The sequence below is a fragment of the Hemiscyllium ocellatum genome, chromosome 10, assembly GCF_020745735.1.
Source record: "Hemiscyllium ocellatum isolate sHemOce1 chromosome 10, sHemOce1.pat.X.cur, whole genome shotgun sequence".
Lineage (NCBI taxonomy): Eukaryota > Metazoa > Chordata > Chondrichthyes > Orectolobiformes > Hemiscylliidae > Hemiscyllium > Hemiscyllium ocellatum.
Window position 1 is genome coordinate 72939523 of NC_083410.1, and position 26485 is coordinate 72966007.

Below are 26485 nucleotides of genomic sequence, written 5' to 3' on the forward strand. Positions count from 1 at the left end.
TTTATGTGAGCATTTGGGAGCAGGCACAGCCAGAGTGAGGTTTGCACAAGTTAGTTTTCTTTTTGTTCATTCATAAGACAAGGGTTTCATTGATTTAGGTCGGCATTTATTGCCCATCCCTAATTCCTCAGAGGGCAGTTAAGAGTCAACCTCCCTTTGGAAGGGGGCTGTGTCCTCAATGGACAGGTGGCAGCTGCACCAGAATGGGACCAGCAGCATTGTAGGAAGGTTTCAATTGCTTTTGGGGTGGGTTTAAACTAATTTTGCAGGGGTGTACATCTGGAGGAAAGTTTCAACAGGGACAATGTTAGCTAAAATTAGAAGAGGCAGCAATGAGTCAAGAAGGAATAGACATTATAGGTGCCAGTTAAGACACAAGGGAGTTTGACAAGGTTGGACAGTATTTACTTTAATGCAAGAACATTGACAAACAAGGCAGATGAGTTACGAGCTGAAATTAAAACATGGGAGCTTGATATCACTGCTGTTGCTGAGAAATCGTTGAGAGAAGGACGAGATTGGCAGCTCACTATTCCAGCATAACAAGTTTGCAGGCAATAAAATGACAGAGACAAAAGAGGGTGAAGGGTTGCAATTTTGATCAGGGGATCTATTACATCATTAGGGAGGGTGACATCTTAGTAACTGTTCAGAGATTGAAAGAATTGGTAATAACTCTTTCTGGAATAAATTGTTTCCTGAGATAAAAGGGATAAGGACAACCTGTTACAAAGGAATTAAAAGCAACATAACAATTAACCTTCCTTGGGAAAAGAGGAGTTAAAGCAACATAAACAAACTGTTTTCTGTAAAAGAGGAAGTAACAGCTGCTTAATAATTGACTACTATATGCCACAAGGACATAGGATTGCCCTGCAGAAGAGTTTTTTTTTAAAGATATTTTTATTAGAAATTTAATATTTTGACAGATTTACAAAAATAAACAGAACTTTCAAGCACAAACATTAATATAAAAATAGATCTTAAATATATAATCATCAAAATTCAAAGGAATGATACTAAAGAAGAAAGAAAAACAATGAAACTCAGTTAACTACTAATCTAATCCACAATTATCCAGAGTGTATAGTTGAGTCACTTACATCCTTCAAACAAGAGAAAATGTTCTCTAATACACTCATAACAGTATAATAAAAAGGAAACTATTTCCAAACAATAAGAGCAAAAAAAAACATGTTTGAATGGAGATCCTCCCCCCTGTACTCAGGGGGCCTTACTTCCTTTCTAAAGGTCCACCATATCCTCTCCCAAACAGTGTCCCACCCTTGACCCGGGCGCTCCTTAATAGGATTTAGATATAATACCGAGCTAGAGTTGACAGTGAGCGCCCCACCCCCACCCCTCCCCACCCATACCTGAGTATATCTGATACATCAATGCCACGTACAAACACACATAACTATAAAATTACAACTCCAACAAATTACAATTAAGTATAATAACATAAAATAGCAAGAGAAGACAACCCTGCTCCCAGAAGCAAAAGTAAAGTAGAGTAAAGTATCCACTTCTCCCCACGGAGTGTGGAGGAGGCAAGCCAACATAAATTGTCTCTTACGATTTATTTAAACGAGTCTAAAAGTTCCTTAGCCTCTTCTGGTGATCTAAAATTATACTCGGATCCTTCTTGGGTAAAGCATAACGTCGCTGGGTAGCGTAAGGAGTATTGAATATTTAAGTTCCTTAGACATTTCTTCACCTCATCAAAGCCGGGGAGAAGTCCTGAAATAACATAATCTTGGATCCTTCATGAATCATAGCTTTAGGATCCTTTCCAAGATTTCTGGAGGCATCCAGGAGTATCTGCCTCTCCCTATAACTCTGCAGCCGGAACAGGACCGGGCGTGGGCGCTGGTTTGGGCCAGATCCGCGTACTGCGACCCGGTAGGCCCACTCCACCCTTACCCGGTCAGTTTCAGCCCCCAGGTTTAAAAGCTGGGGCAACCATCGCTCCAGAAATACTGCTAACTGTCCCTTCTCTTCTTGTTCAGGGAGGCCCAGAAGACGGATATTCTTTCTCCGATTTCTATTATCCAGGTCATCCATGTAGATTTCAAAGGCCCGGACTCTCTGCTCCAGAGCTCGCACCTGTTCTGCAGCTGTTTGTGCTGCAGCCTCGGAGGTCGTGGCCTTTAGCTCCGCCCCCTTCACTCGGCCCTGTAATTCCTCGAGAGCCTCGCTGTGCTTTTGTAACTTTTCTTCGAATGCATTCCATCTCTGTCTGGATTCTGCGATGAAATTGACGAGTGTCGTTTCCAGCCTGGCAATCATCTCTTCAAGGCCTGTTTTTACATCAGCTGCAGCCGGAGGAGGAGAGGAGGGTGGGGGAGGGGTCTTTGTTTTCTGAGAGCTGCGGGATCCCTTTGGTTTACTCATTATCCACTTAATATTAAACTGCTTAAATATAATAGTAAACAGCTAATTAAGGTTAGAAAATTTTTTTGGGTGGTTTGGTAAGTGTGGTGGGGGTGAGTAACTCACTTTACCCAGGTTTTGGGAAGAGCACTGTAAACTCAGACTTGCTGAGTCGCCGCCATCTTGGATCTCATCGCAGAAGAGTTTAAAGGAGTTAACAGCAGTAGTCTGTGTTTTGAACTGATGGCTAACACCAAATGTGACAAGGAACAGAGAAGCTACTCCTGATAAGAAGGCAAGTGATAGACTCAGTTGAAATTGTAGCTAAATTACACTATTAATTGGTAACAGCTGAGCTGGGAAGTGCAGCTTAATTTACATACTTCAGGGAACTTATTTTGTTTTAAAGTTGAAATAATTGTGTCAGCATTTGATTGTACATAGGTTTTATTTTAATAAGTAGTTTAATTAAAGGTAGCTTGTGGTAGTTTATGCAAAAAGCCATGAGTAGAAACCAAAAACCAAAAAGGAGCAATCACATTGCTGGGAGTGTACTATCGGCTCCATTATAGTCTGAGAGAAAAACAAGAGCAGTAGGTAGGCAAATTTCAGGAAAGTTAAATGTAATAGGCTAATGATAATAGGGATTTCAACCTTCCCAACATTAATGGTGGTAGTCAGCATGAGAAGGAGCAGAATTTTTAAAATGCATCAAGGACAGTGTTTTAAGCCAGTACATTGAAGGCCATACAAGGTTGGGGAGAATGTAACTGGGAAAGTAGCTGAAACCTTAGCAGGGAAGTATTTTTCAGGCAGCATACATAATCCTGTTGGACTCAGGACTATTATGGAAAAAAACAAGGATGGACCTGAAATGAAAAGTTCTCAACCTCAAAGTCTATTTTAATAAGATTAGATGGGATTTAGCCAGAATACTCGGGCAGCAGATAATTTCAGGTAGATCTTAGTCTCAGAACAGTGGGATGCATTCAAGAGGAAACATAGACAGTACAGTGACAATATGTTTTAAGTGAACAAAAAGAGCGAGACCATCAAAATTCTATGAATGCTGGATATCAAGAGATATCCATAGTCATAGAGATGTACAGCATGGAAACAGACCCCTCGGTCCAACCCTTCCATGCCGACCAGATATCCCAACCCAATCTAGTCCCACCTGCCAGCACCTGGCCCATATCCCTCCAAACCCTTCCTATTCATATACCCATCTAAATGCCTTTTAAATGTTGCAATTGTACCAGCCTCCACTGCTTCTTCTGGCAGCTCATTCCATACCCATATCACTCTCTGTGTGAAAAAGTTGCTCCTTACGTTTTTTTTATATCTTTCCCCTCTCACTGTAAACCTATGCCTTCTAGTTCTGGACTCCCCGACCCATGGAAAAGACGTTGTCTATTTATCCTCTTCATGCCCCTCATGATTTTATAAACCTCTATAAGGACACCTCTCAACCTCCAATGCTCCAGGGAAAACAGCCCCAGCCTGTTCAGCCTCTCCTTATAACTCAAATCCTCAGTATTGGGTTAAGAGATAAGAAAGGCTTATTAGAGCTCAAAACAGCAGAATCCCTGGAGGAGTATAGATGTGCATGACGGAGTTTGAAAAATAGTGTTAAAAGGGGCATGAAAAGATACTGTTAGGTCAAATTAAGAAAAATTTTAAGTTGTTTTACAGGTACATTAAAAAGGATAAGAAGAAAACAGTTGGATTCATTATGGACCACACTGATGATTTGTTGGTAGAACCAGAGGATGTAGGTAGAGTTCTAGGTGAATACTTTGTGCAGGTATTCACTAGTTGGAAGACCATAACATGATAAGACTATCATTAAGTTTGATTCACCGTCCTATTATGGCTAATATATTTCTCAATCCCATTCTCCTGCCATCTCTCCATAAGGTTTGATCCCCTTGCTAACCAGAACTTAACTCTCTCTGTCTGAAAAACACTCAATGACTTGGCCTCCATGGCCTCCTGAGGTAATGAATTCCCCAGATCCACCACCCTTCAGTTGAAGAAATTCCTCCTCATCTCCGGTGGGCGGGACGGTGGCACAGTAGTTAGCACTGCTGCCTCACAGTGCCAGAGGCCTGGGTTCAATTCCTGCCTCAGGCGACTGACTGTGTGGAGTTTGCAAATTCTCCCCGTGGCTGCGTGGGTTTCCTCTGGGTGCTCCGGTTTCCTACCACAGTCACAAAGATGTGCATGTTAGGTGAATTGGCCATGCTAAATTGCCCGTAGTGTTAGGTGCAGGGGTAAATGTAGGGGAATGGGTCTGGGTGGGTTGTTCTTCGGAGGGTCAGTGTGGATTTGTTGGGCCGAAGGGCCTGATTCCATACTGTAAGTAATCTAATCTAATCTAATCATCTCAGTTCTAACAGGTCATCCCTTCACTCTGAGGCTGTGGCCTTAGGTTCTAGTCTCTCCGAATGGAGACATCTTTTCCATGTCTATCCAGACCTCTCAGTATCTGTTTCAATGAGAACATCCTAATCCTTCTAAACTCCATCAAATACAGACTCAGAAGCCTCTACTATTCCTCATAATAAGCCCTTCATTCCTGGGATCACTCTTGTCAACCGCCTCTGGACCCACTCCAATGCCAGTAGATACTATCCTTTGTAAGCAAGATTGAGAATCCTGTATAGAATATTGCCTGCTCAGTGCCATGGTGTGTGACATCTCTGGCTGGCTTGAGAAGGAGGGGTAGGATCCAGTTGTTGTGGTCCATGTTGGGACTAACATCACAGGTAAGGCTAGGAAGAAGGACCTGTTTAGGGATTATTCAGGAACTGGAAACCAAATTAAAGAACAGGTCCTCAAAAGAGTCATTACCTCTGGATTAATGCCTGAGCCACATGCAAATTGGCATAGGACGTGAGAATAAGGGAAGTAAACATATGGCTAAAAGAATGGTGCAGGAAAGAGGGCTTCCTTTTCATGGGACACTAGCATCAGTATTGGAGTAGGAGGGATCTGTACCATTAGAATGGTTTCTACCTGAACCAAGCTGGGGCCAGTATTCTAGCAAAAGGGTAAATGGTGTGGTCAACAGTACTTTAAACTAGGAAGTGGGGGGAAAGAAAAGGTAAAACTCTGAGAAGTATAATAACCAATGGGAAGCAACACTGCAGGTTAACATTTGTTGGGGTGGATTCAACTGCAATAAAAAGCATGAAACAAATGAAAAGACAGGAGAACTCAGCAGAGGTTATTAAATCTTCAGCACACAAAACAGGACAGAGTGTTTGTAAAAGGTTAGGAATCACACTACAAACACAGTGGATAAATGGATAACAATGAGAAGAGAGAAGGCCTATACAGGACTGGAGGTGTTGTATCTGAATGCGCACAGTATACAAAATTAGGTAAATGAGTTTGCGGCGCAGATCAAAATTGGAAGGTAAGTTGTGGTGGACATCCTGGAGACATGGTTGCAAGGAGGTAAGGACTGGGAGTGAAATATTTAAGGATATGCATCTTGTCAAAAAAGACAGGCAGAGGGGATAGGGTTGCCTTGTAAGTAAATAATTAGATTAGATTACTTACAGTGTGGAAACAGGCCCTTCGGCCCAACAAGTCCACACCAACCCTCCAAAGAGCAACCCACCCAGACCCATTTACCCTTTCATTAACACTACAGGCAATTTAGCATGGCCAATTCACCTAACCTGCACATTTTTGGACTGTGGGAGGAAACCGGAGTACCCGGAGGAAATCCACGCAGACACGGGGAAAATTTACAAATTCCACACAGACAGTTGACTGAGGCGGGATATGAACCCAGGTCTCTGGCGCTGAGAGGCAGCAGTGCTAACCACTGTGCCACCGTGCTGCCCCAATTAAATTAAATTAATAGCAATAAAAGAAGTAGGATCAGATAATGTGGAATCTGAGTGGGTAGAGTTGAGGAACAGGAATAGTAAAAAAACATAATGAAAGTTATCCATAGGCCTCCAAACAGTAGTCAAGATATGGGGCATAAGACACACCAAGAGCATAGACAGAGAGAAGGTTCTGAGTGGTGTGGGATGCTTAAAAGTGGATACATTTCCAGGGCCAGATGTAATATATCCCAGATTTTTGAGTGTGGCAAGGGCATAAATAGCAGGGGTGCTTGCAAAATGATTAATTCTTCTCTGGCCATAGGAGAGGTGACAAAGGGCTGGAGGACAACCAATATAGTATCACTATTCAAGCTAGTAATTAAGAATGAGTGATAAATGCTGCAAGTGGAAGTCACCATTGTCCTAGAGGAACATATAGGTTACTCTCTCATTAGAGAGCAATGATTGATAGTGAGGTTAACCTGGGGGTCATTACACCTCAGGTGAGCATTGAGACTGATTAGGCTGAGAATGTGGCCTTCATGGTAATCTCTGCCATTGTGAGAATTGATACACAGTGATTCATCCTGCTTACACCATTCCTGACACACAAGAAAAGAATCAATTGTGTATGGTTCACCACTACATATATCTTATTCTCAATACGTTGGAATAAATTCAGCACAATTCATACCATAATCACAATATATGGAAAGAAGGTTGATACTGTGAAATTTTCACTCTGAGTTGTGTGGCTGCACCAATAATTCCTTTGAATTATTGTTGTTGCATACCACAAAAATTAAAACAAGTAAATTCAACAAATTTTCAGAAAATTCCAAAAACAGAGAATTGATTGCTCATGCTTCATTCTAAATATAAGGAAAGAATATATGGAACAGAGGAGGCAAATGGAGTTTAATGTGCAAAAGTGTGAGGTGATTCACTTTGAAAGGAGAAATGGGAGTGCAGATTATCGGGCTAATGGTAAAATTCTTGATGGTGTAGATGAGCAGAGAGATCTCGGTGTCCAGGTACATACCCAGGTTGATAGGATTGTTAAGAAGGCATGAGGTGTGTTAGCTTTTATTGGTAGAGGGATTGAGTTTTGAAACCATGAGATCATTCTGCAGCTGTAAAAAACTCTGGTGCGGCCACATTTGGAATATTGCGTACAGTGTCGTCACCACATTATAGGAAAGATGTGGAAGCTTTGTAAAGGGTTCAGAGGAGATTTACTAGGATGTTGCCTGGTATGGAGAAAAGCTCTTATGAGGAAAGGCTGAGGATCTTGAGGCTGTTCTCATTAGAGAGAAGAAGGTTTAAAGGTGACATACAAAGCAATCAGAGGGTTAGATAGGTTGGACAATAAGAACCTTTTTCTTCAGATGGCGATGGCTAACATGAAGGGATATAGTTTTGAATTGAAGGGTGATAGATATAGGACAGATGTCAGAGGTAGTTTCTTTACTCAGAGAGTGATGGTGCATGGAATGCACTGTCTGCACCAATGGTAGACTCGTCAACTTTAAGGGCATTTGGATAGGCATATGAACGAGAATGGAATAGTGTAGGTTAGATGGGCTTCAGATTGACTTCACAGGTCGGTGCAACATCAATGGATGAAGGGTCTGTACTGCGTTGTAATGTTCTATGTTCTACATATGGGGTGAGATTGATACAATGTACTTCGTTCATACTCCATTTCTAATTTGTGTGTGTGTGTGTGTGTGTGTGTGTGTGTGTGTTGGGGGGGGGGGCAGGAGGTTGGGGGTGTGTGGTGGTAAGACTTGTTGCCGTGTTATTGAGCATCAAAACCCAATCAAACTAAATGGGAGCAGATTGGCACAGTACAATTAAGTGCTGCTGACACCACATGCCAATCACATGAGATTGATTGAATTTCTTTTAATAATACACACATCTCAATCTCAACACAACCGATGAAACTTGATGCAGTTTGATTCAAGACTGTTCATACTTCTTTGCCAATATATGGGAGAATGCTTATGCTGTGGGACACCAAACTACTGACCTCATTCCAAATATATTTGATGTTATGCCTCACTCGGGTAACACACTGGAAATCAAGCCCCATCATTCCCAAAATGACCACAAAAATTAAAGATGTTAAAAATGATGCAAATTTTCCTAAGATGCTTGAGATCTTTAGGTTTAGAGTGATGGAATGCACGGACCAAGTTTCTATTCTTACCAATAATAACTATTTATTAAAAATAAAAAGAGTCAAGTCACAGAATAACCAATTATGAACCATTGGCATATAACTTTACGCATTAAAACTAAACCCTTATAAATTTCCCCTTGCATGCACACAGAGATACAGGCAAAAATAAGAAATAATGAGTGTTAGGTAGAGAGAAAAACTGGAAAAGCAATTCAGTAATCTCTGTTCAGAGGATAGTTGAGATGATTCTTGTGCTGATTAAAATGTTGTTTCCAGTTTTCCTTTGTCGGGTGGTACAGGGGATGGATAACACTTATAAAAGGTCTTTGACTCATTAATTAAATTTCACACTTTACAGCAACTGGAGAAAGAATAAACTGGTTATCTTCAGGCTTGAAGTAGATTATGCTGCAAAGAACAGACATAGCCCGAGTTGGTGGGTATCTTATTGTTTCCTTGCTATCCTTATAGCCTAAGCTGTTCAGCTGATAATGAATCACCTTGTTGTTGTCATCAATAACTGCTCACTTGTGCATGACCAATTAGACACTTTTTGCTGACTTAATCTCTATTTGTACACTCTTGGCTCCAGCTCGCCAGCACATTACACATCAAGGAGTTGTTGTGTAAGTAGCACATACAACGTGTGTCAGGTTACTTGCTTTCAAAAACTGTAGTAATCCTTCAACAATCCTGGATTTGAAAACAATTCTTTCCCCATTTTAACCACAATTGAAAATATAGAAAAATAAAAAGACATGGTCTTTACAATAGCAAACTTGATAAAAGGAGATTAATTACTCATCATAACTCATTTCCAATACATGAGAGAAAAAGATCTAAATTTAACAGTACTTCTCCCAACCACTAGATGTCTCAAAAGGCTTTACAGTCAGTGAAATATCTGAATTATTATTACTGTTGCAGGAAAGGTGGCAACATGTTTGCATACAGAGAAGTACCAGTATACCATTGTCTAAAATAGTGCCCTATGGTTGTTTGTATCCTTCCAGATGGGGCCTTGGTTTAACTGTGGTGGTTTGATGAGACTATGGTGGCTACTTATATACCTGACAAAGAGTTGATAGTGGGATTCGAGAAATCTCAGATCTTAGCCCCAACATATTTGGAATGAGTTGTGATTTAATAATCTTTGCATGGCAATAATACAGTGCTACAACCACTGTAAAGCATTTATATAAGCATTTTACACTATGGATACATTAAATACATGTTCTGATCCCTGTAAAGACTTCTAGTAACTTTCAAAAATTCGATCCTTCAGTTAATAGCTGAATGGATAACACAAGATTTCATATTTGAAGATGTTTACAGTAATAGACTAAAAAGCACTTTTGTTGGCAATTCATATTTTAAACTGTAAACATTACTTTTAAATACAATTGAATTGATCTATGAAGTACACATTACACATTAAGTAAACATTCAAATCTCCTAGAATCAGTCCAAAATGATTCTTTGCTCCTGAGGGTTCACTTCCGATCTTTTCCCTTAGCAGCCTGGAAATTTAATTCCCGGAAATGTCTTTCACGGTGCAATTGTTCATGGAAATGGTTACTTCTACCTGAAGCTACATAATTCTTCTAGTCTGGCAGTATCTATGGAGAGAAAACAGAATTAATGCTTTGAGTTTAGTGATCCTTCTTCAGAACTGCAGTACTACATGGCAAACCACTGACATTTTTGGCATCTCCTGAATGTTGGCAGACTAACCTTAGCTGCGAGTAACTGGAGTATCTTAGATCCTTCTTAACTCAAAAGTCAACTTTCATGGTAATATGCATAGTGTCAGTTTTCTATGCAGTCAAAAGGTATTGGAAAAGATTTTGAGAGATTGAATTTAAGGCTATTTGGAAAAACTTAGTTTGATTAAAGATAGTCAGCATGACTTTGTGAGGAGCAATTCACAAACCTTATTGAATTCTTTGAGGACATGATGAGACAAGTTGACAAAGGTCGAGCAGTGCATGTGGTGTATATAGATTTCAGTAAGATATTTAATAAGGTTCTCCATGGTAGGCTCATTCAGAAACTTAAGAGATATGGGATACAGGGAAACGTGGCTATCTGGATACAGAATTGGCTGGCTGAAAGAAGACAGCGAGTGGTAGTGGATGGAAAGTATTCTGCCTAGAGGTTGTTGACCAGTGGTGTCCCGCAGGGATCTGTTGTTGGGCCTCTGCTCTTTGTAGTTTTAATAAATAACTTGGATGAAGAAGTGGAAGGTTGGGTTAGTAGTTTGTTGATGACATGAAGGTTGGTGGTCTTGTAGATAGTGTTGAGGACTGTTGCAGGCTACAACACGACATTGACAGGATGCAGAGCTGGGCTGAGAGTGGCAGATGGAGTTCAACACAGATAAATACAAAGTGATTCAGTTTGGAAGGTCGAATTTGAATGCTGAATTCAGGGTTAAAGACAGGATTCTTGGCTTTGTGGAGGAACAGCAGGATCTTGGGATCCATGTACACAGATCCCTCAAAGTTTCTACTCAATTTAATGGGGTTGTTAAGAAGGCACATGGTGTTTTGGCTTTCAGTAACGGGGGATTGAATTTAAGAGCCACGAGGTTTTGCTAGAGCCCTATAATACCCTGGTTAGACCACACTTGGAATATTGTGTCCAATTCTGGTTGCCTCATTATAGAAAAGATGTAGATGCTTTGGAGAGGGTGCAAAGGAGATTTACCAGGATGCTGCCTGGATTGGATGCCTTGTCTTATGAAGAGAGGTTGAGTGAGCTCAGGCTTTTCATTCTGGAGAAAAGAAGGAAGAGAGGTGACTTGAAAGAGGTATACAAAGTAATGAGTGGCATAGATAGAATAGATAGTCAGAGACCTTTCCCCAGGGAAGAAATGGCTGTCACAAGGGGACATAATTTTAAGGTGACTGGAGGAAGGTATAAGGGAGATGTCAGAGGTAGGTTTTTTACTCACAGAGTAGTGAAATGTACTGCCAGCGGTAGATGTAGAGTCAGAGACAGTAGGGACATTTAAGGAACTGCTGGGCAAGCACATGGACAGCAGTAAATTAAGGAGGTGTGTAGGTTAGGTTGATTTTAAATTAAGATAAATGCTTTGCACAACATTGTGGGCCAAAGGGTCTGTACCATGCTGTATGTTTTACGTTCTCATCATTAAATCCCAACTTTCCTTTATCTTAGCAGCATGTGGACAATTTAAGGTTCAACTGTTTGCAAAGTGACTTTATCAGAACCCTTCCAAGATTTTAAAGAATCTCAGTATATCCACTGTTAGCAAATGGTGCCAAGGCAGCAGTCATCCTCCCAGTAAAGTAATCTGAGCCACCTTTAATCTTTAAAAACCAAACTAACCAGCCTTGAGTCCAGCTAAATTCAAAGCAGGTCATATAACTCCTGTCATTTCAGCTTAAAAAACAGTTTGAACAGTGGCATTCTTATAAATCTCATCATTGAACCATGAGAAAATTTTACCTTTCTGTTTAAAAACCTACATTTATAATACTGTGATCAAAAATGCATGTACACAAAGAAATTCAGGATCAAGTACTGTTATTACCTTATCTTGTAGGTGGTACCAGTTATATGACTGAGTGAAATTCTCTTCAAATTTCCAATCTCCAAAAGGAATCAGCAATTCTCCGAGAAACACTTTCCGTTTGAGCATTGTACAGTGCCAAACAGAGACTTGAAGTGTCCTTGAGTTCAACTGCGATCTTTCAATATTATACTATGGCATACAAAATATAATATAAAAGTTAAAAAATTAACAACTTGGCAAACACCTGGCTAACTTGCTTTATAATAGCTAGTGACATTGAATTTGGTGGTTTACTAAGTGATGCACCTATGTACATGAAAATTATAAGTTCCAAAGATGCATTGATAGATTAAATAAATGGGCAAAGCTATAGCAGATGAAATTTAATGTTAGGAAATGTGAAGCCATTTGTTTTGGATCCACGAAATATAGGTTATAATATTTTCTAAATGCCAATCTAAATGTTAATTCCTGGGGTATACTGCTAAATGCAACCTGCCAACCTCAACATTACCTCTATCTTACGAATTCCAGATTTGTGTATTACTTCTTATGTGGCACCTTACTGAATGTATTTTGAAAAGGTTGTGTTTACAGCCACCTTGATTACCGAGAAATTATTCCTACCTAATTGCAGTATCTATGACATTATGTTAGCAATGTATAGGTAATTGCTTGCATCAAAGAATAGGGCCAATAAAGAGGTTTATTTTTAAATGTTTTAGATCATTTCAATTCAAATCCCGTGTTCACAATATAAGTCAGCCTCATTCCTCACTGTCTCCCTCCAGTACAATGCCCTGCCCATCACTACTTACTGTTCCCACAAACAAGAAAGAGCAGTATGATGAATAGGGGGAGAGCAATGGTGAGGTAAGGACTGGGAAAGTCACTCCCTGGAAGTAGCAAGTGGATGGTGACTAGAGTGGGGAGATCAAGTGAAGTTAGCTCTATAGGCAGAATGGAGACTGATCTTCAGTTCCAGACATATATCAATGACATCAACAACATAGACTGTAAGACCAGAGAAATAGAAATACGAGTAGAAGGTTCAGCCCCACAAACTTGATGCACCATTCAATAGAATAATGATTGTTCTATCATGCTTGACATCCACTTCCCTGTCCTTTCCAACACTCTATGGCAAGAAGTTCCAAAAACTCACAACCCTCAAAGAGAAGAAATTCCTTTACATCCCAGTCTTAAATTGGCTGAGATGATGCTCCCTGGTCGTAGACTCTCCTACGAGGGGGAATATCGTCTTACCATTTACACTGTGAAGACTGTTAAGAATTCTATATGTTTCAATGAGATCACCTTTCATTCTTCCAAACTCCAATGAATAAAGTCACAACCTGTTTAATGTTTGCTCATGTGGCAATCCCTCCATACTGGGGATTATACCTACCTTAAACAAGGTAGGCTGCTATCAATACTCCAGATGTGGTCTCACCAGTATCTTGTACAGTTGCAATCAGACTTTCCAACTCATACATTCTAACATGCATGAAGTAAGAACCGACATTCATTATCTTTCCTGATAATCTTTCCAAGTACTGTGTTGCAGCTTTCTGCTTTTTCTTTCTCCATTTAAATAATTCTGTTCTTTTGTTCTCCCTTCCAAAGTGAACAATTTCACATTTTCCTACATTATAGTCCATTTGCAAACTTTTTGTCAGCTTACTTAATCTATCAATCTCTCTCTGTAAACTCTGTATCCCTCTTGCAACCTACCTTTCTACTCATTTTTGTGTCATCAGCAAACTTGGCCACAGTACATTACATTAATTTCCTTTCTCCACATCATTAATATATAATACTAAATAGCACTGATCCCTGTAGAACCCCATCGGTCACAGGTGGCCAACCTAAAAATGAGCCTCTTATCCCCACTCACTTTTCCTGCCTATTCTCTATCCATGCCATTACCGCCAACGCCATGGGTCTTATCTTATGATTAACCTTTTGTGGAAGTCCCTAATACAACACAACTATTGGTTTTCCTCCATCCACACTTGTTGAGACTTACTCAATAAATTCAAAAAAAAATTAGTCAGATATGATTTCCCTTTCATGAACCCATGCTGACTGGTTGATGAGATTGATTTTCCAACTATTCATCTATTATTTCCTTAATAATTGATGCCAATGCTTTTCCAACAATAGATGTTAAGCTAAATCAGCCCACAGTTACCTGCTTTCTGTCTCCCTCTCTTTTTGAAGTGTCGCAATGACAGTTTTCCAATACTCTGTATTTCTGCAGATTCCATGATCTTTGGAAAATTACAACTAATGCATCCACTATCTCAGTAGCTAGTCATTTAGGATCTTAGAATGCCAGTCATTAGTGTCAGGCAACTTAAGTGCATTTAGCTCCATTAGTTTATTTAATACTACTTCACTAATTCCTCTTCTTTAGTGTTCATGAGTGATGCAAAATATTTGTTTAACTCTTCTGCCATTTCCTTGCTCCCCATATATGTCTTCCCAGATTCATTTTCTAAGGGGCCTACACTCACTTTGACCACGCTCTCTTTCAATTTATTTATTTAAAGAAACTCTTAATATCAGCTTTTATATCTCTCCAGTTTATCTCCTAGTTTATTTTCTCTGTCTTTATTATCTATTTAGTCCTATTTTGCGAGATTCTTAATTTATCCTAGCTTTCGTGGCGATTATTGAGTTTTGCTATCTTAAACACTTTCTTCATCAGCTTAATACTCTCATTAACTTCCTTGGTTTTGGAATCAAGCAGGAGAGAGGATTTAAGAAACAATCCAGGTACCATTAAACTACTGGCTACATTCCACATTGTTAGAAAGAAGATAGACAGGAAATTTAAAGGGAAAATAGTGAAAAGTGCTCTGCTATGGACTGCTAACAATGGGGACTTTGATTACCCAAATAATGACTTAGGTAGGAACAGTGTAAAGGATATCGCCTGAAAGTGTGAAGAGCTTTTGAAACGTGTACGGGAGAGGATTCTTGATCAGTTCTAAACTCCTCATCCCTCCAAACATTATAAATATATGGTCCCCCTTTACTCACTTTCCACCCACTAGCTTCCACATCAAACATATCACCCTCAAACACTACCACCAACTTCAATTAGACCCCAGCACCAAGAACATCTTCCCCTCCCAACTCCTCCCTGCCTTCCACAAGGACCATTCCCTTTGCCACTCCCTGGTTTTGTGCCACACTCCCTACCAACATACCCCAATCCCCTGGTACCTACCCGTGTAAGCGAAAAAGATGCAACAACTGCCCGTACACCACTTCCCTCACCTCACAGAACAGAGAACAGAACAACACAGTACAAGCCCTTCAGCCCGGGATGTTGTGCCAACCTTTTATCCTACTCTGAGATCAGACTAACCTACATACCTTTCATTGTACTATCTTCCATGTGGCTATCCGAGAGTTGCTTAAGTGTCCCTAATGTATCTAACTCTACTGCCATTGTTGGCATTGCATTCCATGCACCCACCATTCTCTGTTTAAAGAACCTATCTCTGACATCCCTTCTGAACCTTCCTCCAATCACCTTAAAATTATGTCCCCTCATGATAGCCATTTCCGCCATTGGAAGAAAGTCTCTGGCTCTCTATACAGGGCCCCAAACAGTCCTTCCAGCTGAGACAGAGGTTCACCTGCATCTCCTCCAGCCTGGTCTACTGCATCCAGTGCTCCCAATGTGGTCTTCTCTACATCAGTGAGACCCAATGTAGATTAGATGATCGCTTTGCAGAGCATCCTCACCAGGCCTGAAATGGCCAGCCTGACCTCCCAGTCACTGCCCATTTCAATTCCCCCTCCCATTCTACCTCCAACATGTCCATCCTCAGCTTCCTCCACTGCACAGTGAATCTAACCGCAAATTGGAGGAACCCATTCATCTTCCACCAGGTCAGCCTACAGCCTGGAGAACTTAACATTGAGTTCTTGAGTATCAAACAATCTTCCCACCCATCTCCCGGCTTCCTTTCCAGCCTTGCCTCCTCCCTTCCATTCCACCTCCTGACCCTTTCTTCCAGCTACCAACTGTATTCATCCCTCCCAACAACCAACCAGGCCATACCCCCTACTTGTGTTCACCTATCAACACCTCACTATTCTGTTATTCTTCCCAACTCTCACTTTGTCTGTAGCTCCTGTACCCCCACACCTAGTCCTGAAGAAAGTTTATACCCAAAACGTTGACATCTCCACCTCCTGATGCTGTCTGGCTTGCTGTGTTCTTCCAGGCTTTTGCTTCTCTACTTTGGATTCCAACATCTGCAGTTTTTTTGTCTCTATCCCATACACTTAGACTGCGACCCCTAGTCTGGATTCTCTAGTATTCAGAATCATCCTTCTTGTGTTTGCCCTGTCCAGTTCTTTAAAACTTTATAGGTTCCTGTAAGAACTACCCTTCATTCTTTTAAACTCCAGCTTAATAGTCCTAACTGATCCAAGCTCTCTTCATATATCAATCCAGCTATCCAAGGAATCAATCTGGTAAACATTCATTGCCCATAGTGATGGAAAGAAAACTGCTAACTGAAAATGGTTAAATGAAGGAATATCCTATTATCATCAAGAAATGAATTACCCTTAATATTTCATTAAAAACTGGATTCACCGAGTTCTTCTTCACTGTGCTCTTCAACTTACTCTGAGGAGATTTGTCAGGAAGCAAATAGGTCTTCACATACCTAAAACAAAGCTCAGAATCACAAAGATGTAGCTTCAACAACTACACAATGTTCTTTGCTCCAATTGTTGGATTTTATCATTCATTACATTATTTCAAGATAGCCAAGGTTGGGAAGGAAATAGTACAGAGTAACTTGGTTTTAAAAACTATTGAAAACATTAGCAAATGAGAGAAGTTACCACTAAAAAAAAGGATGAGACAGAACTTGAGAAAACATTTCAAACCTGAAAATCAAGACATAGAATCATTATGAGTGCAGTGAAGAAATGGACAAGGACAGAAAACACTTTTGGATGTTAGTGGTCCCAACAACATTCGTTACATTGTTTGACAAAATAATAGGCTAGCAAATGTGAAATGAGAAAAACTTTCACGCAGCAAATGGTTACAAAATGCAGAGCACTGCTTGGAAGAGTGTTGGAATCAAAGATATGAGGGAAAGCACGGCATTGGCAGGAGGTAGTGGTGCTCATTTGAAGAGCTGGTGTCACCATTGTGGCCTGTGTCATGGAACAAAGGTGATATAATACTTAAAATGCACTTTATTCAGCCTACAGATTTGAGAAGACAAACCAGTCCCGGTTTTAAAATATTCATGGAAATGAATAGGCCTGATCCACAAGTAAAATTTCTAAACTCAGACAAATTCAATTGTAATGATATTAGACAGGAACTTTAAAAAAATGATTGGGGGAGAGGGATGTCTGGCAAGTGAGAGGTTTCCAAAAGTGACATTGAGACTTTTGTCAAGAATAAGGAGGTATATGTCAGGTATAGACAGCTGGGATCAAGTGAATCCCTTAAATTATACAAGTGTACACTTAAAAGGGAAATCAGAAGGGCAAAAAGGGGACGTTAAATAGCTTCGGTAGATAGGGTAAGGAGAATCCAAAGAGATTCTATAAGTATATTAAGGGCAAAACAGTAACTAGGGAGACAAAAGAATCCTCTTAAAAGATCAATAAGGTCATCCATGTGTGGAGTCCAGGAGATGGATGAAATTCTAAACATACGTTTCTTGTCAGTATTTACTGTGGAGAAAGACATAAAAGCTCAGGAACTCAGAGAAATAAAAAATGAAAAGAGTCCACATGAAATAAAAGAAGATGCTGGGAGTCTTAAGGATCTGATCAAATATATCCCAGGACACGATGGGAAGTTATGAAAGAAATTGCAGGGCCCTAGCAGAGACATCTGCAATGTCTCTGCTAGGGCCCTGCAATTTCTTTCATAATATTGAAAGCTACGGGCAAGGTGCTGAAAGACTGGAGGGTGGCTAGTGTTGTGCCATTATCTAAGGAAGTCTGCAAGGAAAAACCAGGTAACTCCAGACCAGTAGACTCACATCAGTGGTGGCTAAGTTATTGTTGGGGGTTTTAAGATACAGAATCTGCATGCATTTGGAAAGGTAGGGACTGGTTAGGGAGAGGGTCAGCATGGCTTTGTGCACAGGAAATTGTGTTTCACAATTTGGATTGAGGTTATTGAAGAGGTGACCAAGAAGATAGATGAAGACAGAGCAGTAGATTTTGTCTTCATGGATTTTAGCAAGACCTTCAATAAAGTACTACATGTTAGATTGATTAGTAAAGTTACATCTCATGGAATCCAGGGAGGGCTAGCCAATTGGACACAACATTGGTTGATGATAGGAAACAGAGAGTGGAGGTAAGTGGTTTTGTTCAGAATGGAGGCCTGTGACCAGGTGCAAGGTTTGGTGCTGGATTGTCATTTATATAAACAGTTTGGATGAGAGTATAGGAGGAATGGTTAGTAACTGAATGGTTAGTAAGTTTGCACATGACATCAAAATTGGTGCTATAGTGAACAGTGAAGGAGGTTATCTAAGAGTACAAGGTGTCTTGATCAAATGGGCCAATGGCTGATGAATGGTAGGTGAAACTTAATTCAAACAAATGCAAGATGTTGCATTTTGGTAAGACAAGCCAGTGCAGGACTTACATAGTTAATGGTTGGGCCCGGGGTGTGTTCCTGAACAGAGAGACCTAGGGATGCAGGAATATAGTTCTTTGAAAGTGGTGTCACAGGTAGACAGGGTGATGAAGATGGCATTTGGCATGCTTGCCTTCATCAGAAAGAGCACTGAGTAAAGCAGTTAGGCTGTCATATTACAACTATACAAGACATTGGTAAGGCCACATTTGGAGTACTACATATAATTCTGGTTGCCCTGCTATAGGAAAGACGTAATTAAACTGGAGAGGGTACAAAAAAGATGCACAAGGATGTTATCAATACTGGAATAATTGAGCTGTAAGGGAAGAACAAACAACAAAGAAAATTACAGCACAGGAACAGGCCCTTTAGCCCTCCATACCTGCACCGATCTAGGTCTGCTATGTAAACCTGTTGCCTATTTTCCGAGAACCTGTATCCCTTTGCTCCCTGCCCATGCATGTATCTATCTAGATATATCTTAAATAACACTATCATGCCTGGCTCTACCACCTCTGCTGGTAATGCGTTCCATGTATCCACCTCTCTATGTAATGAACTTTCCATGCATATTTCCATTAAAATTTAATCTTGTCATCTTGAACTCATGGCCCCCAGTAAGTGAGACCCCACTCTGGGAAAAAGCTTCTTGCTATCCACCCTGTAGAATTTTATGATTTTGTAGGCCTCAATCAGGTTCTGAAAATGTGTTGCTGGAAAAGTGCAGCAGGTCAGGCAGCATCCATGGGGTAGGAGAATCGACGTTTCGGGCATGAGCCATTCTTCAGGAATCTCCAGCATCTGCAGTTCTCACTTTCTCCTAGTTGATTTTAACCTACTGTGAATCCTCTTACAAGGATGCTTTCCTTGAAGAAGCTCTCTTCCTCCCTCTACAAGGATTCCTTGGATGCTGCCTGACCTGCTGCACTTTTCCAGCAACATATTTTCGGCTATGATCTCCAGCATCTGCAATCCTCACTTTTTCCTCAATCAGGTTCTCCCTTAACTTCCATCTTTCTGATGAAAATAATCCTCATCTACTCAACCTCTCTTCATACCAGCGCCCTCCATACCAGGCAACATCCTAGTGAACCTCATCTGTATCCTGTCCAAAGCATCCACATCCTTTTGGTAATATGCCGACCAGAGCTATACATAGTATTCCAAATGTGACCAAACTAAAATTCTTACAACTGTAACATGACCTGCCAACTCTTGTTCTCAACACCTTGTCCAATGAAGGAAAGCATGCCATATGCATTCTTGACCACTCTATCGGCCCGCATTGTCACCTTCAGGGTACAAGGGACCTGAACATCCCGATCTCTCTGTACATCAATTTTCCCCAAGGCTTTTCCATTTACTGAATAGTTCACTCTAGAATTGGATCTTCCAAAATGCATCACCTAGCATTTGCCCAGATTGAACTCCACCTGCCATTTCTCCAATCTATCTATATTCTGCTATATTCTCTGACATTCCCCTTCACTATCTGCTACTCCACCAATCTTAGTGTAATCTGTAAATTTGCTAATCAGACCACTTTGTCCAGACCATTTATGTATATCACTAACAACAGTGGTCCCAGCACAGATCCCTGTGGAACACTACTGGTCACAGTTCTCCATTTTGCCCTCCCACCACTACTCTCTGTCTCCTGTTGCCCACTCAGTTCTCTATCCATCTAGCTAGTACACCCTGGACCTTCACTTTCCCCATCTTCACTTTCTCCATCAGCCTATCATGGGGAACCTTATCAAATGCCGTACTGAAGTCCATGTATAAGACATCTATAGTCCTTAGCTCATCAATCAACTCTGTCAGTTCCTCAAAAAATTCTATTAAGTTGGAAAGACACGACGTTACCTGCACAAAACCATGCTGCCTATCTATTCCAAATGGGAATAGATCCTATCCCTCAGTACCTTCTCCAGAAGCTTCCCTACCACTGATATCAGACATTCTGGTCTATAACTATCCTTGCCACCCTTCCTAAATAAGGGGAAAACGTTAGTAATTCTCCAGTCCTCAGGATCTCACCCCTGTTCAAGATCCTGCAAAAATATCTGTTAAGGCTCCAGCTATTTCCTCTCTCACTTCCCTCAAAAACCTGAGATAGATCCCATCTGAACTTGGGGACTTGTCCACCTTAATGCCTTTTAGAACACCCAACAGTTCTTCCCTCCTTACGTTGACTTGACCGAGAGTAATCAAAGATCTACCCTGAACCTCAACATCCGTCATGTCCCTCTCCTCAGTATGCTTCCTTTTTCCAGTTAGCTCATCTCATAATTTCACCTGTCATCCATGGTTCTCTTATCATGCCATTTCTATCCTTCATTTTCTCAGGGAGATGTCTGTCCTGCACTCTAATCAACCTCTCTTTAAAAGCCTCCCACTAATCAAATATGGATTTACCCTCAAACAGCTGCTCTCAGTCCACATTCTCCAGCACCTCCTGAATTTTGCTAGAGTTGGTCTTCTCCAATTTAGCATTCTTCCATTAGGACCACTTTTGTCTTTGTCTATGAGTATTCTAAAACTTACGAAATTGTGATCACTATTTCCAAAGTAATACCCACTGAACGTTTAACCACCTGGCCCGGCTCATTCCCAACACCAAGTCCAGGATGGCCCCTTCCCAAGTTGGATTATTTATACTTTGCTCTATAAAACCATCCTGGATACTCCCTATAATTCTGCTCCACTAAACCTCTAACACTAAGTTAATCCCAGTTAATGTTGGGAAAATTAGAATTTCCCATTACCACCATCCTGTTGCTCCAACATCTTTCCATAATCCATCTGCATACTTGTACCTCTATCTCATGCTCGCTGTTGGGAGGTCTGTTGTACAGCCCCAACATTGTTAACACAAACAATCTTCCTATTTCTGAGCTCTGTCCATATTGCCTCACTGCTCGAGTCCTCCATAGTGCCCTCCTTCAGCACAGCTGTGACATCCTCTCTGCACAGTAATGCACCTCCTTTCCCTCCTTTATCCTGCCTGAAGCATCTACATCCTGGGATATTTAATTGCCAGTTGTGCCCTTCCCTCAACCAAGTCTCAGTAATATCAATAACATCATACTCCCAGATACTAATCCAAGACCTAAGTTCATCTGCCTTACATATACTTACCTTCTGATAGTCCCACCTCCCCCAGAATCAGTCCCAATGTCTCAAAAATCTGAAACCTTCCCTCCTGCACCATCTCTCAAGCCAGTCATTCAACCTGTCTATTCTTTCATTTCTACTCTGACTAGCACATGGCACTGGTAGCAATCCTGAGATTACTACTTCTGAGGTCCTACTTTTTTACATTGGTTCCTAACTCACTAAATTCTGCATATAGGACCTCATCTTGTTTATTACTTATATCATTGAGGCCTCTACGCACCACAACAACTTTGCTGTTCACTCTTCCTCCCCTCAGAACATACTGCAGCCGATCTGAGACATCCCTGACCCGTGCACCTGAGAGGCAACATACCATTTTTGAGTTTCGTTTTTGACCACAGAACAGTTGAATCTACTATGACTATAACCCTTCCATTCTTTTTCCCACCTTCTATACAGCATGAACCTGGCTACTGCTGACTTCCCCAGAGAGCCAACTGCCTAAACAGTTTCCAATACAAGTACACCTACTTTGGAGGGAGGTGACCACAGGGGACACATGGACTGCCTTCCTGCTCTTTCTCTGCATTTTAGAACATAGAACATAGAAAAATACAGCGCAATACAGCACTAGCCCAATAACCTGCATATGCTTATCCAATGCCCGCTTGAATGACCATAAAGAGGGAAAGTCCACCACTGCTCCTGGCAGGGCATTCCATCAACTCACAACCCGCTGAGTAAAGAATCTACCCCTAACATCTGTCCTATACCTACCACCCCTTAATTTAAAGCTGTGTCCCCTAGTAACAGCTGACTCCATTAGCGGAAAAAGGTTCTCACTGTCAACCCTATCTAAACCCCTAATCATCTTGTACACCTCTATCAAATCTCCCCTAAACCTTCTTTTCTCCAATGAGAACAGCCCCAAGTTCCGCAGCCTTTCCTCATACGATCTTCCTACCATGCCAGGCAACATCCTGGTAAACCTCCTCTGCACTCGTTCCAATGCCTCCACATCCTTCCTATAGTATGGCGACCAAAACTGCACACAATACTCCAGATGAGGCCGCACCAGAGTCTTATACAACTGCAACATGACCTCAGGACTCCGGAACTCAATTCCTCTACCAATAAAGCCCAGTACACCATATGCCTTCTTCACAGCACTATTTACCTGGGTGGCAACTTTCAGAGATCTGCGTACATGGACACCAAGATCCCTCTGCTCATCCACACTACCAAGTAGCCTACCATTAGCCCAGTAATCCATCTTCTTGTTACTCCTACCAAAGTGAATGACTTCACACTTAGCTACATTGAACTCCATTTGCCACCTTTCTGCCCAGCTCTGCAACTTATCTATATCCTGCTGTAACCTGCCACAACCTTCTTCACTGTCCACAACTCCACCAACTTTCGTGTCATCCGCAAACTTGCTCACCCAGCCTTCAAGCCCCATCTCTAGGTCATTTATAAAAATGACAAACAGCAATGGTCCCAAAACAGATCCTTGTGGAACACCGCTAGTAACTGCACTCCAAGATGAACTTATACCATCAACTACTACCCTCTGTCTCCTTCCAGCCAGCCAATTCCTAATCCAAACCTCTAATGCACCCTCAATGCCATACCTCCGCAGTTTTTGCATTAGCCTGCCATGGGGTACCTTATCGAACGTCTTGCTAAAATCCATATACACCACATCTACTGCTTTACCCTCATCCACTTCCTTGGTCACCTTCTCAAAGAACTCGACCTGCCCTTCACAAAACCATGCTGACTATCCTTGATCACATTATTGCTATCCAGATGTTCATAAATCGTATCCCTTACAAATCTCTCTAAGACTTTGCCCACAACAGAAGTGAGACTCACTGGCCTATAGTTACTAGGCTATCCCTACTCCCCTTCTTGAACAAGGGGACCACATTCGCTATCCTCCAGTCTTCTGGCACTATTCCCGTAGACAACGACGACATAAAAATCAAGGCCAATGGCTCCGCTATCTCCTTCCTAGCTTCCCAGAGGATCCTAGAATAAATGCCATCAGGCCCAGGGGACTTATCTATTTTCATCCTTTCCAGTATTCCCTAGACCTCTTCCCTACATACCTCAAGGCCATCCATTCTAATCACTTGTGACTCAATATTCACATCAGCAACAGTGTCCTGTTCCTGAGTGAATACTGACGAAAAGTATTGATTTAGTGTCTCTCCAATCTCCTCCGCCTCCACGCACAACTTCCCACTACTATCCTTGACTGGACCGATACTACCCTAGTCATCCTTTTATTCCTGCCATACCTATAGAAAGTCTTTGGGTTTTCCCTAATCCTACCAACTAAGGACTTTTCATGTCCCCTTCTCGCTGCTCTTAGCTCTCTCTTTAGATCCTTCCTGGCTACCTTATAACTCTCAATCGCCCCAACTGAACCTTCACGCCTCATCTTTACATAGGCCGCCCTCTTCCCTTTCACAAGGGATTCCAATTCCTTATTAAACCACGGCTCCCTCACAAGACCCTTTCCTCCCTGCCTGGCTGGTACATACTTATCAAGGACACCCATTAGATGTTCCTTGAACAATCTCCACATATCATTTGTGTTCTTCCTTTGAAACCTATTTTTCCAATCCACGCATCCTAAGTCATGCCTCACTGCATCATAATTTCCCTGCCCCCAGCTATAACTCTTGCCCTGCAGTGCACACTTATCCCTCTCCAATACTAGAGTGAAAGTAACCGAGTTGTGGTCACTGTCCCCGAAGTGCTCACCTACCTCCAAGTCTAACACCTGGCCTGGTTCATTACCTAGAACCAACTCCAGTATAGCCTCACCTCTTGTTGGCCTGTCTACATATTGTGTCAGGAAACCCTCCTGCACACATTGGACAAACACCGACCCATCTAACGAACTCGAGCTATAGCTTTCCCAGTCAATATTTGGGAAGTTAAAGTCCCCCATAACAACCACCCTGCTACTTTCACTCTTCTCCTGAATCATCCTCGCAATACTTTCCTCTACTTCTCTCGGACTATTTGGAGGCCTTAGAAAACTCCTAACAGTGTGACCTCACCTTTCCTATTTCTAACCTCAGTCCAAACTACCTCAGATGGCAAGTCTTCCTCCACCGCTGTCATATTATCCTTGACAAGCAATGCCACACCTCCCCCTCTTTTACCCCCATCTCTGACCCTACTAAAACATTTAAACCCTGGAACCTGCAACAGCCATTCCTGTCCCTGTTCACCTACCTTATTTCTTATACTTCTGGCATTGAAGTATACACACTTCAAGCCACCTTCCTGTTTACAGGCACCCTCCTTCGAGATCGATGCCATGTTCCTAACCTCCCTACACTCCAGGTCCGGTACCCTAAAGCTACAGTCCAGGTTCCCATGCCCCTGCAGAGTTAGTTTAAACCCTCCCAAAGAGCACTAGCAAACCTCCCCCCCAAGGATACTGGTGCCCCTCAGGTTCAGATGTAGACCATCCTGTTTATAGAGGTCCCACCTCCCCAAAAAGAACCCCAGTTGTCCAGAAACTGGAATCCCTCCCTCCTGCACCATTCTGTAGCCACGCATTTAACTGTTCTCTCTCCCTATTCCTTGACTCCCATTCCCTTTCTCCCTCAGCAACCCTAATCTGCGATGTGACTAATTCGCTAAACATGCTACCCACGACCTCTTCAGCATCGTGGATGCTCCAAGGTGAGTCCATCTGCAGCTTTGAGCCATCATCCGGTCTAACAAGAGCTGAACTGAACACACTTGCTGTACGTGAAGGAGTCGGGGACATCAGCCGCATCCCTGAACTCCCACATTGAGCAAGAGACGCATAACACAGGTCTGGCATCTCCTGCCATTTTTACACTTAAGCTTAACTTAGTCCAACTATAATAGCAAATAACAGATAAATTAAATTTTTAAAAATTACTAATCACACTACTTACCAGCACACAATAAAAAAGAGAAAGACAAACCTTTCCTTATCAACACACCACAGTCTTTTGTTTGGTTAGAGGAGGTGAGCGGGTGAGAGACACTACACATATAGTGTCTTGGGTTTAGCCACTATCCAAATATATCAGTTCCCAGAGTGCCATTCAATCGCTCTCACTCAGCTCCTCTCTCTCACCGCTCCTGGTGCTGCTGCAAAATGGAGGATGCTGATTCCACGAGGTAGGTGTTTAAATGGGACATTTGCCTTCCCGGCAGCCCCCTGGTCTTCGCTCTCACTGTTCCTACTGCTGCTGCACAATGAGAGGCTGGAACTACTTTCCCTAGAGCATAGGAGGCTAAGGCATAGACTTATTGGGGTGTATAAAATCATGAGGGACATAGTTTCCCCATTGTAAAGGAGACCACATTGTGAGCATTGAATGCAGTAGACTCGATTGTGAGAAATGGAGGTAAAGCGCCAAGGAAGATAAGTTTGGGCACTTGGATACTAAGGATGGAGGAGGTAAATGAGCAAGTGTTACACCTTCAGCGATTGCAGGGGAAGATGCCGTGGGGATGTGGAAGGGGTTGTTGGGAGTGAAGAAAGTGTGTACCTGGATGTCCCAGAGGGAATGGTCCCTGAGGAAGGCAGACAAGGTGGGGGGGAACCAATGTGAGGTGGTGGAAATGGCTGCTAATGATCTGCTTGTAGATGCTGGTGGGATGGTAGGTAAAGACAAGGGGAACCCTACTGCTATTGTGTGAAAGAAGAGAAAGAGTAAGGTCCAAAGTGTGCAAGATACATCGGATGTGGT

General features: G+C 41.8%; 1 protein-coding gene across 1 annotated transcript in view; it reads right to left on the reverse strand.

Annotated features, from left to right (window-relative positions):
- Positions 1–9830: 9830 nt before the first annotated feature.
- Positions 9831–26485, reverse strand: part of sytl3 (synaptotagmin-like 3) — a 129328-nt gene continuing 112673 nt past the window's right edge. Inside the window, exons 10-12 of the mRNA XM_060830984.1 lie at positions 16548–16650; positions 11972–12142; positions 9831–10031 (exon numbers count right to left, since the gene is read on the reverse strand). Coding sequence (XP_060686967.1) covers positions 10017–10031; positions 11972–12142; positions 16548–16650 — 289 coding nt within the window. The 3' untranslated portion in view covers positions 9831–10016. The remainder of the gene's footprint in view (positions 10032–11971; positions 12143–16547; positions 16651–26485) is intronic.